The following is a 13,020-nucleotide window of genomic DNA, read 5'->3' as shown; positions in this document are numbered from 1 at the left end:
TCATCACAGCTTACTCCTTGATCGTAAAGAAGAAGAAGAAGAAGAAGGACTCGTCCACGATATCACCTTCCCCGGGTTCATTATGTTCAAAGGATCCAACGCTTTCTTTATCGACCTTTGGATATCAATGTGCGCCTCGCCGTGTTCGCGGACGATGTGTTTCATCTTCCCGACGCCAACGCCGTGTTCGCCCGAAGCGACACCTCCGACGTCTAACGCGGCGTTGACTAACTCCTCTTCTAATTTGTGTAACTCTTTTTCGTTATCGTCGTTGAACGGAATTAAGCAGTGGTAATTGCCATCCGCGATGTGGCAACACATCACGCACGGGAATCTCGCTCGTTTAAACAACCTTTCTGCGTTGGCGATCGAGTCCGCGAGTTTCGAAATCGGTACGCACACGTCCCCGACGTAAACTTTCTCTTTTTTGTGCGTGCCCAACTGTATGCCGCGATATCGCATCGCCCCAAGATAGCATCCTCTTCTCGCTTCCCAAATTGAATCCAACTCGTCGGCGTTTTTCGCAAACTGTATCGTGCTCTTTCGACAGTTTTTCGAGGTCGCGAGTTCGATGAAACGGTCGTAATCTGCTTTCGCTCTCTCGTATCCGCCTTCGTCGGGTAGCTTGGAATCCACAAACTCTAAAAATAACGTAGGCGTTTCAATCATTTTCGTCTTAAACACGACGTTTGAGACTTGCACGCCTTCCGAGTTTAACATTTCGCACCTCAACAGCGTCTCCAAATTGGCGTTTCGCGCCAACACGACTGTTTCCGCGGCGTCGCGAACCGTTTCAAATTGCACCACCGCCCCGACTCTCGTTTTTGGAATCGGAAACAATTTCACGGTCAGTTCCGTGATCACGCCTAAAGTGCCTTCCGCGCCTAAAAACAGAGCGTTTAACTCGTACCCCGTTGAGCTTTTCCTCACGTTTCGTCTGGTTTCGATGCACTCGCCTTTCGGCGTGACGACTTTCATGCTCACGATATTTTCCTTCGACGTTCCGTACTTGAGCGTTGACAATCCGCTCCCCCCCGTGCTCGCCATCCCGCCGACGCTTGGATTCGAGGACGGATCCGGGCCGAATATAAACCCATACGGTTCTAAAAACGTATTCAACTCGTTCTTCAACACGCCCGCGCCGACCGTCGCGGTGCGTTGCATCTCATCCATCGACATCGTTTTCAAAAGCGACACGTCCAAAACAATCCCACCAAAGTACGCCACGCACCCGCCTTCCAATCCCGTCCCGGCGCCTCTCGGAACCACTGGTTTCTTGAACTCCGCGCACGCGCGAACGATATTTTCAACCTCTCGCGTTGTTTTCACTCGCACCACAGCCTCCATCAGTTCTCCTCCTCCTTTACGTCCGTGCATATTGCCCATATCTCTTTTGCACGATTCAAAGAACTCCCCCGTCGTGTGCACTCTCGACGACCCCGCGTCGTTTTCGTCGTCGTCGTCATCATCCGCGAGCGCTTCTCGTAATCGCTCGAGAAAGAACTCATTATTTTCCTCACACTCTTCCTTTCTCGATGACGATGATGATGATGATGATGTGACGCGCATTCTTTACGACGAGACGTACTAATAACTCTCTCTTTGTTCCGCGAAGCAGCTTTTCTTCGTAAAGGAAGTTTACTCTTTTCCTCAAACTCTTCCTCCTTTCTCGACGACGACGACGATATCAGTGCATTCTCAAAAACGAGAGACGTCTACTTATTAAACTCTCTCTTTAGTGTTATTCATGCGGCGTTGTTGCTTTGAAGGAATCCCGATGGAAGCTTTTGGAAAGTTTTTTCAATCGTCACAACTTGTCTTCGTGCGTCTTCGAATATAACAACGCGCAGATATATTACGAACGCGTTTGTCAAAGAGATCTAATAGAATATACACACATATATATATTAAAGCAACGGGAGAAGAATGAATTTTGGAGGCATGCCCCGCGGGGGCGGACGGAAGGTAACATAGATTTGTTCTCGGATATATGCGTTTTCGTCTTTGACGCGACGACGACTCTTTGTGGCTGCGGTTCTCGTGCCGCAATGAGAAGAAATCCAATCCATCTTTTTTTTCCTGCTTTCGCGCGCGAGTTTATATAGTCTATCTCTTCTTTCTCAGAGATGATCATCCCTCTCTCTTTTTGTGTGCCGCGGAGCATTCGAGAGGGAGATCGGGTTTTCCAAAACGCGCGCTCTTCGTAAGAGAGAGAGAGAGAGACACACGGATGATGTGGTTTCCGATCTCCCCAGGAAGGGAAAAAAGAGAGAGAGAAGACCAACACTCTTGATCTCTCACCCAACGTTGGAAAAGAAGTGTAAAAGAGAGGAAAAAAAAAACGAATCGACAGCCAAAACATAACATATCGAAGAAAGAAAGAGAAAGAGCTTTTGAAGAGAAAGAGAGAGAGAAAGAGAGTGTTTTTTAAGAGAAAAGAGAGACATTTTTCCTCCTTTCTCTCTCTCCTTTCTCTGACTTCCCCGGAGGGAGGAGCGAGTTGAAAAGCAGACAGACATTTTTCGCATCACCGCGTGACACTGACCTCATCTCTCTCTCTCTCTTTTATTACTTCACGCGACGATGAAATAATACTTTATTATAGTCCAACGATACGAAACTGTACGACGTGCTCGGGATTTCGAAATCCGCGGACGCGACGGAGATTAAAAAAGCGTACAGAAAAGCGGCGATTAAGAATCATCCGGATAAAGGCGGCGACGAGGCGAAGTTTAAAGAGTGCACGCACGCGTACGAGGTTTTATCCGACCCAGAGAAGAGAGAGTTGTACGATAACTACGGCGAAGAGGCGTTGAAAGATGGCGGGGGCGGTTTCGGCGGAGGCGGAGGGTCGCCGTTTGATATTTTTGAGCAGATGTTTGGCGGGAATCCGTTTGGCGGCGGCGGTGGTGGGAGAGGAGGCGGGCGGTCGAGAGTGAGAAGAGGAGAAGACGTCGTCCACGGGTTGAAGTTATCGTTAGAGGATTTATACAACGGCGTGACGAAGAAGTTATCGCTGGCGAAGAATATTATTTGCCCGAAGTGTACCGGGACCGGGTCCAAGTCCGGCGCCTTGGGTACGTGTCGAACGTGTTCCGGTTCCGGCGTGAAGTTGGTCGTTCGACAAATTGCTCCGGGCATGGTGCAACAAATGCAAACCGTCTGTCCGGATTGTCACGGAAACGGTCAAACGATTTCGGAAAAAGACAAATGTCCGGGATGTAAAGCGCAAAAAGTGGTCCAAGAGAAGAAAGTTTTGGAAGTGCACATCGAGAAAGGTATGATGCACAACCAAAAGATTGTGTTTAACGGCGAAGCGGACGAGGCGCCGGATACCGTTCCCGGGGATATTGTTTTTGTTGTTCAACAAAAAGAACACAAGACGTTCACGAGAAAAGGAAGCGATTTGTTCTTTGAGAAGAAGTTGACGTTGACCGAGGCGTTGTGCGGTTTCAAGTTTCAAATCGAACACTTGGATGGACGAAAATTAATCGTCGGGTGCGAGCCGGGAGAGATTATTCGCCCGGGAGATTTGAAATCCATCCAAAACGAAGGCATGCCAATCCGAGGGAACCCGTTCAACAAGGGGAAAATGTTTGTGAAGTTTACCATCGAGTTCCCGAAGAACGGCGAGATGTCCGGCGATCAAATCCAAGCGTTGGAGAACATCTTACCGAAACGACCGACGGTTGAATTAGACTTGGAACACGGCGAGGAATCGGATTTGCACGACGTCGACCCGCAAGTAGAAGCGAGAAGGAGAGAAGAGGAGAAGAGAGCGGCTGGGAACGCCTACGATGAAGAGGACGAGGACGAGAGAGGAGGCGAGAGAGTGCAGTGCGCGCAACAATAAATGAAAAGAGAAAATCCGGGTCATCATCATCATCACTATCATCATCATTACTATCACCACCATCATCATTACTATCATTACCACCATAACGAAAGATGATAAATACGCGAAAGAGAGAGAGAGAGAGAGAGAGAGAGTGAGAGAATAAGAGTAAGAGTTAAGAGTGAATATATATAAAATAAGAGAGCGATTACACAAACAAACAAAAAGTAATATTACATCGCGTGCGCTCTCTCTTGTCGTCGTCATCATTTGATGACACTTGAACTTTACAAATCCCAAGACGTTTCTCAGTCTCGCAATTATCATCGATAGGAAAGAATCCATCCGATTTCCTTTTGTACGTCTTCACGTCGAACGGTTGTTTGATCGTAACAGCTGGATGATTTCTCGCGTCCGCCGCGTACATTTTCCTCCCCTCGTTTCGATTCAGGAATACCTCCGAAATCTCCCCGTCTTTTGAGGCGACTCGGCATGCTTTTCTCTTCTCGTCCTCGTCCTCGTGAAAAAAGAGACCCTTCTTCTGAATCCTTTTCATCATTCACGACGCCGGCGCGAGAAAAATCCGTTCGACCCATTCGCCTCGAACGACCGATAAATTCTCCCACGCGTTCGCTCCGAAAACGTATTCAAACGCGCCGCTGTACCACACGAGAGACCATAAAACGCAAACCCCGACGTAAATTTGTACTCCGAATTTCATTTTCGAGACGTATTCGTCCACCACTTTATCCGTTCTGATGCTCGTATTCGATGAAGAAGCCTTTGGGGAAAAGTAATACGCGCACGCGGCCCAGACGAGCGGTAAGAAAAAGTACCCGAGGTGGTAGGATTTCCGGCACAAACGCCGAGCGGTTAACGTTTGTTCGCCGAAACTGATATCGTCGATGGTGGAGACGTGTGAAGGTGGTGCGTCCTGTGAAGTTTTGAGAAGATCAATGAGGGTAAGAAGAGAGAGAAACCGCGCGCGTTACGAGAGAGATGAGAAATCCAATCCAGAGAGACGAGATGTGTTTATGCGCGACTAAAAACGATGATATCATCGCGAACGAGTCAGAAAACGCACCTCCACGTCGTCGTCGTCCTCGACGACAGCCATGAATTCGTATATCTTCTCGTTTTTTTGCGCGTTCTCTGTCCTCGACCGCGCGAAACGGAGCTTTCAGAGAGCGTCGAGAGAATGAAGAACTTTTGCTTTCGCGCTTCACTTTTTCCCCACGGGACTGAAAAGCTCTCTCGAGGGATTCTTTCCCGTACGAGTACTATGAGCGGAACGAAAGAAGAATCAGACGACGCGTTCCACATCTGGCCGCAACTCAAAGGCGACAAACACTTCGTGCACTCCTTACCGTTATCCGACGTGTATTTAAACAACGACTCGACTTGGCCCTGGGTCGTTCTCGTTCCACGGGAAAACGATATGGTTGAATACCACGATTTATCGAACGAAGCGCAGATGCAACTGATGCGAGAGATGAGCGCACTCTCGAGAGTTTTATTGAAAGGGTGGCCTACGATTGCAAAACTGAACACCGGGATGATTGGGTGCGTGTGCAGGCAATTACACTGCCATATTTTAGGACGATTCGAGAACGATAAATGCTGGCCCAATCCGGTTTGGGGAGCCTCCGAGGCGAAGAAATATAGCGAGGAGGAGGCGAAAGAAACGAAGGAGAAACTAGAGAAGCTGATTAAAGAAGAAGAAGAGGAGTTGTTGTTGTTGTCGAAGTCGTCTACAAATTAGATTTACAAGTGCGGGTGTTATTAAATTTTCCTCCACATCGCGATGATTGCGTTCCTCAAAAGACGCGCGCAAAAGCGTTGTTTTTTATCATCGCGCGCCTCGGATTAAATGGTCCCCGAGCGCTTTTTTCGCGGGCGATAACGTCATTATCTCGCACCCGGTATCGGTGACGAGTAACGTGTGTTCGCACTGCGCGGTCCACTTCCCGTCCGCGGTGACGGAAGTCCACCCGTCTTTCCACATGATGTCTCTCGTCCCGCCGATGGTCAACATCGGTTCAATCGTAAACGTCATTCCGGCTTCGATCGTCCCCGGATCGTTGTTTCGGTGGTGCCGTATCGTTGGCCCGGAATGGAACTCTTTCCCAACTCCGTGACCGACGAATTTATCCACGACGCCGAATTTGTGCTTATCAGCTATCTCGTGAATCGTCGCGCCGATTCTTCGTAAAGGCACGCCCGGTTTCACAATCTTTATCGCCGCTTCTAACGCGTCCTCGGTCACTCTGCACAACGTCTCCACTTGCTCGGAAACCTTCCCAACCCGAATCGTTCTCGAGGTATCCCCGTGATATCCGTTCAAATACACCGTCACGTCAACGTTGATGATATCCCCATCCAACAACGTCTCGTCCGGCGTGGGTATCCCGTGGCATATGCACTCGTTCAAGGACGTGCACACGGATTTCGGAAACTCGCCGTAGTTCAAAGGACTCGGGTACGCTCCCGCGTCGATGATCATCAGATGTACTTTTTCGTCGATCTCCTCCGTCGTCACTCCAGGTTTACATAAACTCTCCGCGTAATCCAAAACTTCCGCGGCTAATAAACCCGCCTTGCGCATCCCTTCGATTTCATCAAGCGTTCGAGCGAATTGATACTTCGCGTCGTTATACGGTGGTAAAACCCCGGTCTCGGCGTAATGTGGTTTCAACGTGTCTTCGTACACTTTCCTCATTTTGGTCACCGTGCCTGGTTTCAACGCTTTCCTGTTTTGAAACCCATTTTCCTCGCGTCCGTTGACCGTGTTCTGGACTTTCTCTTTCGTTTTGTTTAGGATTTCCGAGGCGAACCCGGATTTCTTTTTGCACTCGATCGCCGTCGGGGTGAACACCGTTCTCGCTTTCGTTCTCGCATTTGCGAATCCTAATCCGCCTCGGTACGCCGTCGACGCCCGCAAGAGCCTGAACTTTGCCACCAAAGGGACGTTTTTATACGTGTGCATCGGATTTCTCTCTCTTTCTGCGTACCTATGCGCGCGTGTGTGTATCTGTGCGTCCGGAAAAGCTTTGAGAATGGAGCAAATTCACTTTTAGATAAAATGGAAAAATCTCGAACTTTTCCCCAAACATCCATCTTTGTTCTCGGGTCGGGAGATGATGATGACGAGACCCTTTTCCTCCTCCTTTTCCTCTGAAAGGTTCCGAGTGAGAAGCGCGACGAGGAGGTCGTTCTTTGCTTCTTTGAATTCTAGAAGACAAAGAGGAGGAAGAAGACAGAGAAGAGGAGGAGAGCTCGGGGTTGTTTTTGCCGCCAACGAGGAGGACACGTTTGAGAAGGAGGAGGAGGAAAAGCAGAGCGTAACGACGACGACGATGACGGTACTAAAAAGCAAACAGAGGCAGAGAGACCATCGGAAACGAAATCGCGTGCGGAACAAAGAGAAAAACGACGAGGTTGTTCGAGAGGTTTTGGAACGGTTTTTACAGGTGTTGAAACCGTTGTACGAGGAGGAAAAGGAAAAGGAGGAAATTTCGTCGAAAGAACACCAACAACTCGATTCTTCGTTTCGAGCGATGTATAATATAAGACAAAGAAGAAACGAGGAGGAGGAGGAGGAAAGTTTCTCTCCTCCTCCTAATCCTTTGGCGATGACGACGACGACGACAATAATAGATTGGTCTCGGTTTCCGAAGAGCGCCGATCCGGCGCGGGCTATAGGCACGGCGAAGAAAACGTCGGCGGCGAGAGGCGTTCGGAAACGGAAACAGATTGAACAGATTTACGAAGCGTTGCGCTCGCGAAACGTGTTAGGCGGTAGTGATGGTAGTAGTAGTGGTAGTAGTAGTGGTAGTAGTAGTAGTAGTAGTGAGCATAGCTGCGGTAGTAGTAGCGGTAGTACGAGGAGTAAAAAGAAGACAATCGTGGATTTCGGATGCGGGACGGGGAATTTGCTCTTAGCTCTTGCTTTCCTGTTTCCCGAACACGACTTTATCGGCGTCGATTTGAACGAAACGTCCATTCGTATGCTCGACGAACGCATAGAAAGCGCGAAGTTAACAAACGTGCGATCGAAATTATCTTTAATCGAAACGTTCGACGAGGATTTTGACGTCGCGTTGGCGTTACACGTGTGCGGTAAAGCCACAGACGTCGTTTTGCAGACGTGCGTGGAGAAGCAGAAAGATTTCGCGTGCGTGCCGTGTTGCGTGGGGAAAGTACAAGCGAACGGACATCGCTCGGTTGGCGGAATGCGCAAAAAATTAATAAACGTGGACGTCGTCGGTTCGAAGAACAATAACAACAACACCATCGCCAACAAAAAGAACAACAGCGAGAAAGAAATTCGACATCCTCGCTCGAACTTAATGCGCGCAATTTGCGACGAAGAAACGTTCATGGAGGTGGCAAAACTCGCCGACTGGTCCGGGAACGACCAGGTATCCGCCTACGAAGCGTCCAAACACTCTCGCTTGCCAAGAGAAGCCAAAAGCGCGATCGAACTCGACCGACTCTATAGGTGCGTAGAGAAAGGCTACCGCGGTTCCGTGGAATTGATAAAGCTCGACGACGAATGCGGGTTGAGGAACGATTTGATTTTAGGCCACGTCGTCCATCATCATCATCATGTCGTTTAATATATATCCTATAATATTGCATTTGTGTGCACTCACATCACACATTCGTCCATCGCGATGTCGTTTACTCTATTTACTACTTTTCGTTGTTGTTGTTGCATTTGTGTGCACTTTACCGCACAAAATCACACACACATATAATACTATATGTTCGACGATTTTGAAGACAACGGAGAAGAGGAGGACTCCTCGGACGCGGAATACGCGGACATCGACGCCACCGCGGACGATGGTCTGTTCGGAGGAACCCAAAAAGACAAGACATCGTCCTCGGAAAAGGAATCGATCGTTTTTCTCGTCGATTGCGCGAAAACGAATCGACTGCCGATTTCGAAAAACTACTTCTATTACGGCGACGATGCAGACGATGAAAACACCAAAGAAAGCGAACAAACGCAGAAATCGAGTAATTACGTCCAAGTCGCGTTAAACGCGTACCGAAACGTCCTCAGAGACCGAGTGGTGTGCACTCCGGACGATGAAATCGGATTAGTGTTTTACAACACGAAAAACCGTTCCGGCGAGTTGGAGTTTGATAACATTTTCGTCTTCCACGAGTTGGCGCCGATTACCGCGGAAAGAGTCGGCGCGATTGCAAACTTCATCGATAACGGAGAGTTTGGAGAGATGTTATTCGAAGATCAAATTGGAAGCAGCAATTACGGTGAAGAAGAAGACAAAGAGAAGGAAGAAGAGAACGCGATGAACCACGCGTTGTGGACGGCGTCGCACATGTTGAGTAGGAACGCGAAGACGCGGAGGAGCGCGTACGTGTTCACGAACGACGATGCGGTGTTTAGGTCGAAGAAAGAGGCCGAGGGGACGTCCTCAATGGGCACGCCGAAGAAGGAGAAGAAGAAGAGCAAAAGTAGTAGGAAGACGGCGAAAGAAGCGACAATCGCGAGGTGCGAAGAGATGGCCAACGCGGGCGTGAAGTTAGAATTGTTTCCGGGACCGAAAATCGGCGACGACGGCAAACTCGTCGAACGCGACGGAGAGAAAGAGTTCGCGTTTCAAAATTTTGACGTCTCCGAAGGGTCGTTTTGGCGAGAGGCGCTGAGGAAGTTCCGTTCCGCGAGGAAGAAACGAGAGAAGAAGGAGATGACTCGCCGAAGGAAGATTGTGATGCAAACGCTGAAAGACGCCGGAGACGACGAGGAGGTACAGAGGATGTTGAAAGAAGAAGAGGCGTGGATGGAGAGACGGAAGATTCGGAACAACGGTATTGAGTTGCAACAGCACAAAACGGTCGTGAAAGATACTTTGAACAACAACAACGAAGATGAAAGAGCGTCGGACGAAGACGAGTGTTTAGATATCGTGCTCTCGTCGAAAACGAGAGTGGAAAACTTGGAGGTGGTCTCCAGACGCAAAGTCACCAGACGCCGACCTCGGAAAACGAAAGTTTGGTTCAACGACGGCACGTTCGCGTTGCCGTTCACTGTGGTACACTTGGTACAAAAGACAACTAAACCGGCGCCGAAATACGTGGACGCGGAGGATCATCAAGATTTAAGAACGGAAACGGTGTATTTAGATAAAGAATCCGGAGAAGTCGTCGCGCCGAAGAAGTCGTATTTAGAGATTGGACCAGAGAAACAAAAAGTCATCGTCAAGAACGCGGAGAAGCAAGCGACGTACGCGGCGAGTAAGAATTTCCACGCGAACGCGTGTAAGCTTGGAATGCACTGCTTAGGTTTCGTGGATACGAGTGAAGTGACGCAACGAGATCGACTGTTGAAAGGACAAGGTAAATTCGTGAGAGCGGACGAAACCGTGTTTGGCGGAAAAGAGGCGTTTAGCGCGTTGTTAACGGCGTGCGCGGAAAGGCACGTATCGATGCTGTGCGCGGACGTGTACAACGCGAAGTCTCAGGTGAAGTACGTCGCGTTGATCCCACAAGTTGAAAACGACGCGTATTTAGGCGTTCCCGCGGGATTCCACGTGGTTAAAGTTCCTTTTCGAGACGATTTGCGCCAACCGGAAAAGGCAATTGGCAAATCTGCGCCGCAAACGAGCGCGACGGAGACGCAAATCCAAGCCGCGGAAGCTTTGGTAGAATCTCTGGAACTCCAAGAGTACCACCCGACGAGAATTTCAAACCCGGAGTTACAGGCGCACTATAAAGCTTTAGAAGCGATCGCGTTGAACAAACGCAAAGTGGAGAAAATCTCGGACGATACCGCCCCGCCGATTGAACAGCTTTGGAAAGAGCACGGCGTCATCGCGCACATTCGTAATTTCAGTCAAACGACGTACGGCATCGAACAACAAGACCGAGTTGGTGGAAACGACGAGGACGCGGACGAGGACGACGATGGGAACGGCATCATTGGTCTTAAACGAAAAGCCCGCGGGGGGTCGTCGAAAGGCGGCGAAAAGGCTCTCAAAACGGTCGTCCAAGAAATCCGTCCCGGATTTGAAACTTTCGTCAAGAAAGCAAAGAAAGGCTCTCTGAGCGAATTAACCGTCGATGTGCTGAAAACGTACCTGGACGCGCACAATTTACCGAAAAGTGGGAATAAAGCGAGCATAATATCGCGCATTGAAAAACACGCGAAAGATCTCGATACCGCCAAAACCGTAAGTGGTTTCGAGGAGGACGGAGCGGCGAAAGAGGACGACGACATCTTCTCCTCCTTCTAAAAAACATACTTAAAAAACACAGCTTTTAATAACAAAGATGCAGGGAAAGAAAAGAAAAGAGACACACTACTCCTGTAAAACACACAGTCATCATCATCAATGTCATCATCACGCGAAGACGTGAAAATTTTCCTCACTTTTTCTGGGAAAAAGTCACACAAATATGAGTCGGCAACAACACGCATCCGCCTCGGCGGCGGCGGTAAAGAAAGAAGACCAAGACCAAGAAGACCAAGCAGGCGTAGAAGAAAACGAGGAGAAAGTCGAAAAGGATACAAATAAGGAAGAGGACGAAGATCGTGATCCGTTGTATCCGCCCCTCGATTACTCGAAAATCTTTTATCGGAATGTCACCGACGACGACCTGGAACTCGCCGCTCTCGCGGCGGAATTCCGACACTTTTACCGAAACTCTCCGTATTACATCCACAGTAAAGACACGACGAATAGAGATTTAGACGACGAGTGGACGAAGAGTTGGAAGGATTTATCATCGAAGAAAAAGGAAACGAAACCTTTGAATCCTCCTCCTCTTAAGGAGGAGGAGGAGGAGGAGGAGGAGGAAAAGAAGACAAAGAAGACCAAAGAGGGAAGTAAAAAGAAGAAGAGCAATCAACCGAATCAAGAGGAGGAAAAGGAAGAAAAAGAGAAAAAATGGACGTTAGAGGACACGGTGGAAGATTGGATGTTCGACCCGAAGTACGGGTTCCCGGCGGAAATCATGGAGGAGTTCGCGCGTTTGCGACCGCCGGCGATGAATCCGAGGATGAATAGAAAGGAGCGAGAGGAGGAGGATTTGGAGGAGAAGGAAGGAGAGAAGATCTCTGGCGGCGGTGGGAATAGTAAGAGAGCGACGACGACAATACCGGCGAAGAGGAAAGGGAGCGGCGCCGGCGCCGCGAGTAAAAGCGAGGACAAGAAGAAGAAGAAGAAGAAGTCCGCAGCCGCGGAGGATAACTTTGGCGACCGGTTGAACAAACTGGAAGAGTTGGAAGCGGAAGAAGAGGACGAGTATCAATCCTCCTCCGAAGACGACGAGATGGAAGGGTACGAGTTTGGCGACGACGAGGAAGAAGAAGAAGAAGAGGAATATCGCTCGTCCTCGGACGACGAAGATAAAGTGGCCACCGCGAGCGGGAAGGCGAAATCCGCCGGGAAGGATTTGACTCGACTCTCGAAAGCGGCCAGAGACGCCGAGGAGAAAACAAGGAAACGAAGACTCAAACGGAAGTTAGAGAAAAGAAAACGAGGCGGGAAATCGGCGACGACGTTAGACGACTCCACGGACGAGGATACCGAGAGACCAGAGGACGACCGCGGCGGAGTGAAAGTCGAAGACGACGACGACGATAACAACAACAACAACAACAACAACGCGCGAAGAAGTGGCCGACGACGACGCGGAGGCGGAGATCACGACGTCATCAAAACCAACCAAACGAGCAGCCGCTCCAAAAAGAAAGACGACCGCCGCCGCCGCGACGACAACAACATCAAGAACGACCGCCACCGCGGGGCCAGCGACGACGACGACGCGAACAACAACAACAACAACAATGAAACTGACGACACCGACGACGACGACGGTCCTGAAGATTTCGGCCAGTTTGAAAACGACGAAGACTCGCTCGAGGAAACCGAACACGAGGCATACTTTTAGCAGTACGTATTTTAGGAAAAACGCAGATCGAGCGAGAGCGAGAGAGACAGACTACTACTACTACGAATAACAAAAATACTAACAATAATAGCTTGGAATGAAAGAGACAACGCGCGTGGCATTCACAAAACGAACTCTGCAGTTCCAACACCAACGAATGTCTCTTTCTCTTCGTCTCGTCTTTCTCTCTACACTCACATTTTTAGGGGAAACTCAACCCCTAAGAGCTCTCTCTCTCTCTCTCTGCTAAACGTAAACGC

At 49.4% G+C, this 13,020-nt stretch overlaps 7 protein-coding genes across 7 annotated transcripts; 5 read left to right on the top strand and 2 right to left on the bottom strand.

Annotated features, from left to right (window-relative positions):
• Positions 1–3: 3 nt before the first annotated feature.
• Positions 4–1,377, bottom strand: Bathy01g06470 (FAD linked oxidase domain-containing protein; the record flags this gene model as incomplete). Its single annotated transcript, XM_007515488.1, has 1 exon — positions 4–1,377. One exon carries the CDS (start codon positions 1,375–1,377, stop codon positions 4–6), a length of 1,374 nt encoding a protein of 457 aa, XP_007515550.1.
• Positions 1,378–1,926: 549 nt separating this feature from the next.
• Positions 1,927–3,853, top strand: Bathy01g06460 (predicted protein; the record flags this gene model as incomplete). The annotated part of the gene is made up of 3 exons (XM_007515144.1): positions 1,927–1,965; positions 2,256–2,306; positions 2,606–3,853. 3 exons carry the CDS (start codon positions 1,927–1,929, stop codon positions 3,851–3,853), a joined length of 1,338 nt encoding a protein of 445 aa, XP_007515206.1.
• A 1,180-nt stretch (positions 3,854–5,033) lies between these two features.
• Bathy01g06450 (histidine triad (HIT) protein) lies at positions 5,034–5,597 on the top strand (the record flags this gene model as incomplete). The annotated part of the gene is made up of 1 exon (XM_007515446.1): positions 5,034–5,597. The coding sequence occupies one exon, from the start codon at positions 5,034–5,036 to the stop codon at positions 5,595–5,597; it is 564 nt and encodes a 187-aa protein (XP_007515508.1).
• An 87-nt stretch (positions 5,598–5,684) lies between these two features.
• Positions 5,685–6,821, bottom strand: Bathy01g06440 (methionine aminopeptidase; the record flags this gene model as incomplete). The annotated part of the gene is made up of 1 exon (XM_007515138.1): positions 5,685–6,821. The coding sequence occupies one exon, from the start codon at positions 6,819–6,821 to the stop codon at positions 5,685–5,687; it is 1,137 nt and encodes a 378-aa protein (XP_007515200.1).
• Positions 6,822–6,978: 157 nt separating this feature from the next.
• Positions 6,979–8,454, top strand: Bathy01g06430 (predicted protein; the record flags this gene model as incomplete). The annotated part of the gene is made up of 1 exon (XM_007515599.1): positions 6,979–8,454. One exon carries the CDS (start codon positions 6,979–6,981, stop codon positions 8,452–8,454), a length of 1,476 nt encoding a protein of 491 aa, XP_007515661.1.
• A 147-nt stretch (positions 8,455–8,601) lies between these two features.
• On the top strand, positions 8,602–11,100 carry Bathy01g06420 (predicted protein; the record flags this gene model as incomplete). The annotated part of the gene is made up of 1 exon (XM_007515656.1): positions 8,602–11,100. One exon carries the CDS (start codon positions 8,602–8,604, stop codon positions 11,098–11,100), a length of 2,499 nt encoding a protein of 832 aa, XP_007515718.1.
• A 163-nt stretch (positions 11,101–11,263) lies between these two features.
• On the top strand, positions 11,264–12,760 carry Bathy01g06410 (unknown protein; the record flags this gene model as incomplete). Its single annotated transcript, XM_007515117.1, has 1 exon — positions 11,264–12,760. One exon carries the CDS (start codon positions 11,264–11,266, stop codon positions 12,758–12,760), a length of 1,497 nt encoding a protein of 498 aa, XP_007515179.1.
• Positions 12,761–13,020: the final 260 nt, after the last annotated feature.

This window comes from Bathycoccus prasinos, assembly GCF_002220235.1.
Source record: "Bathycoccus prasinos genomic : Chromosome_1".
Lineage (NCBI taxonomy): Eukaryota > Viridiplantae > Chlorophyta > Mamiellophyceae > Mamiellales > Bathycoccaceae > Bathycoccus > Bathycoccus prasinos.
The sequence above is the reverse complement of the archived record's forward strand: the minus strand, read 5'-3'. Positions and strand labels throughout refer to the sequence as shown.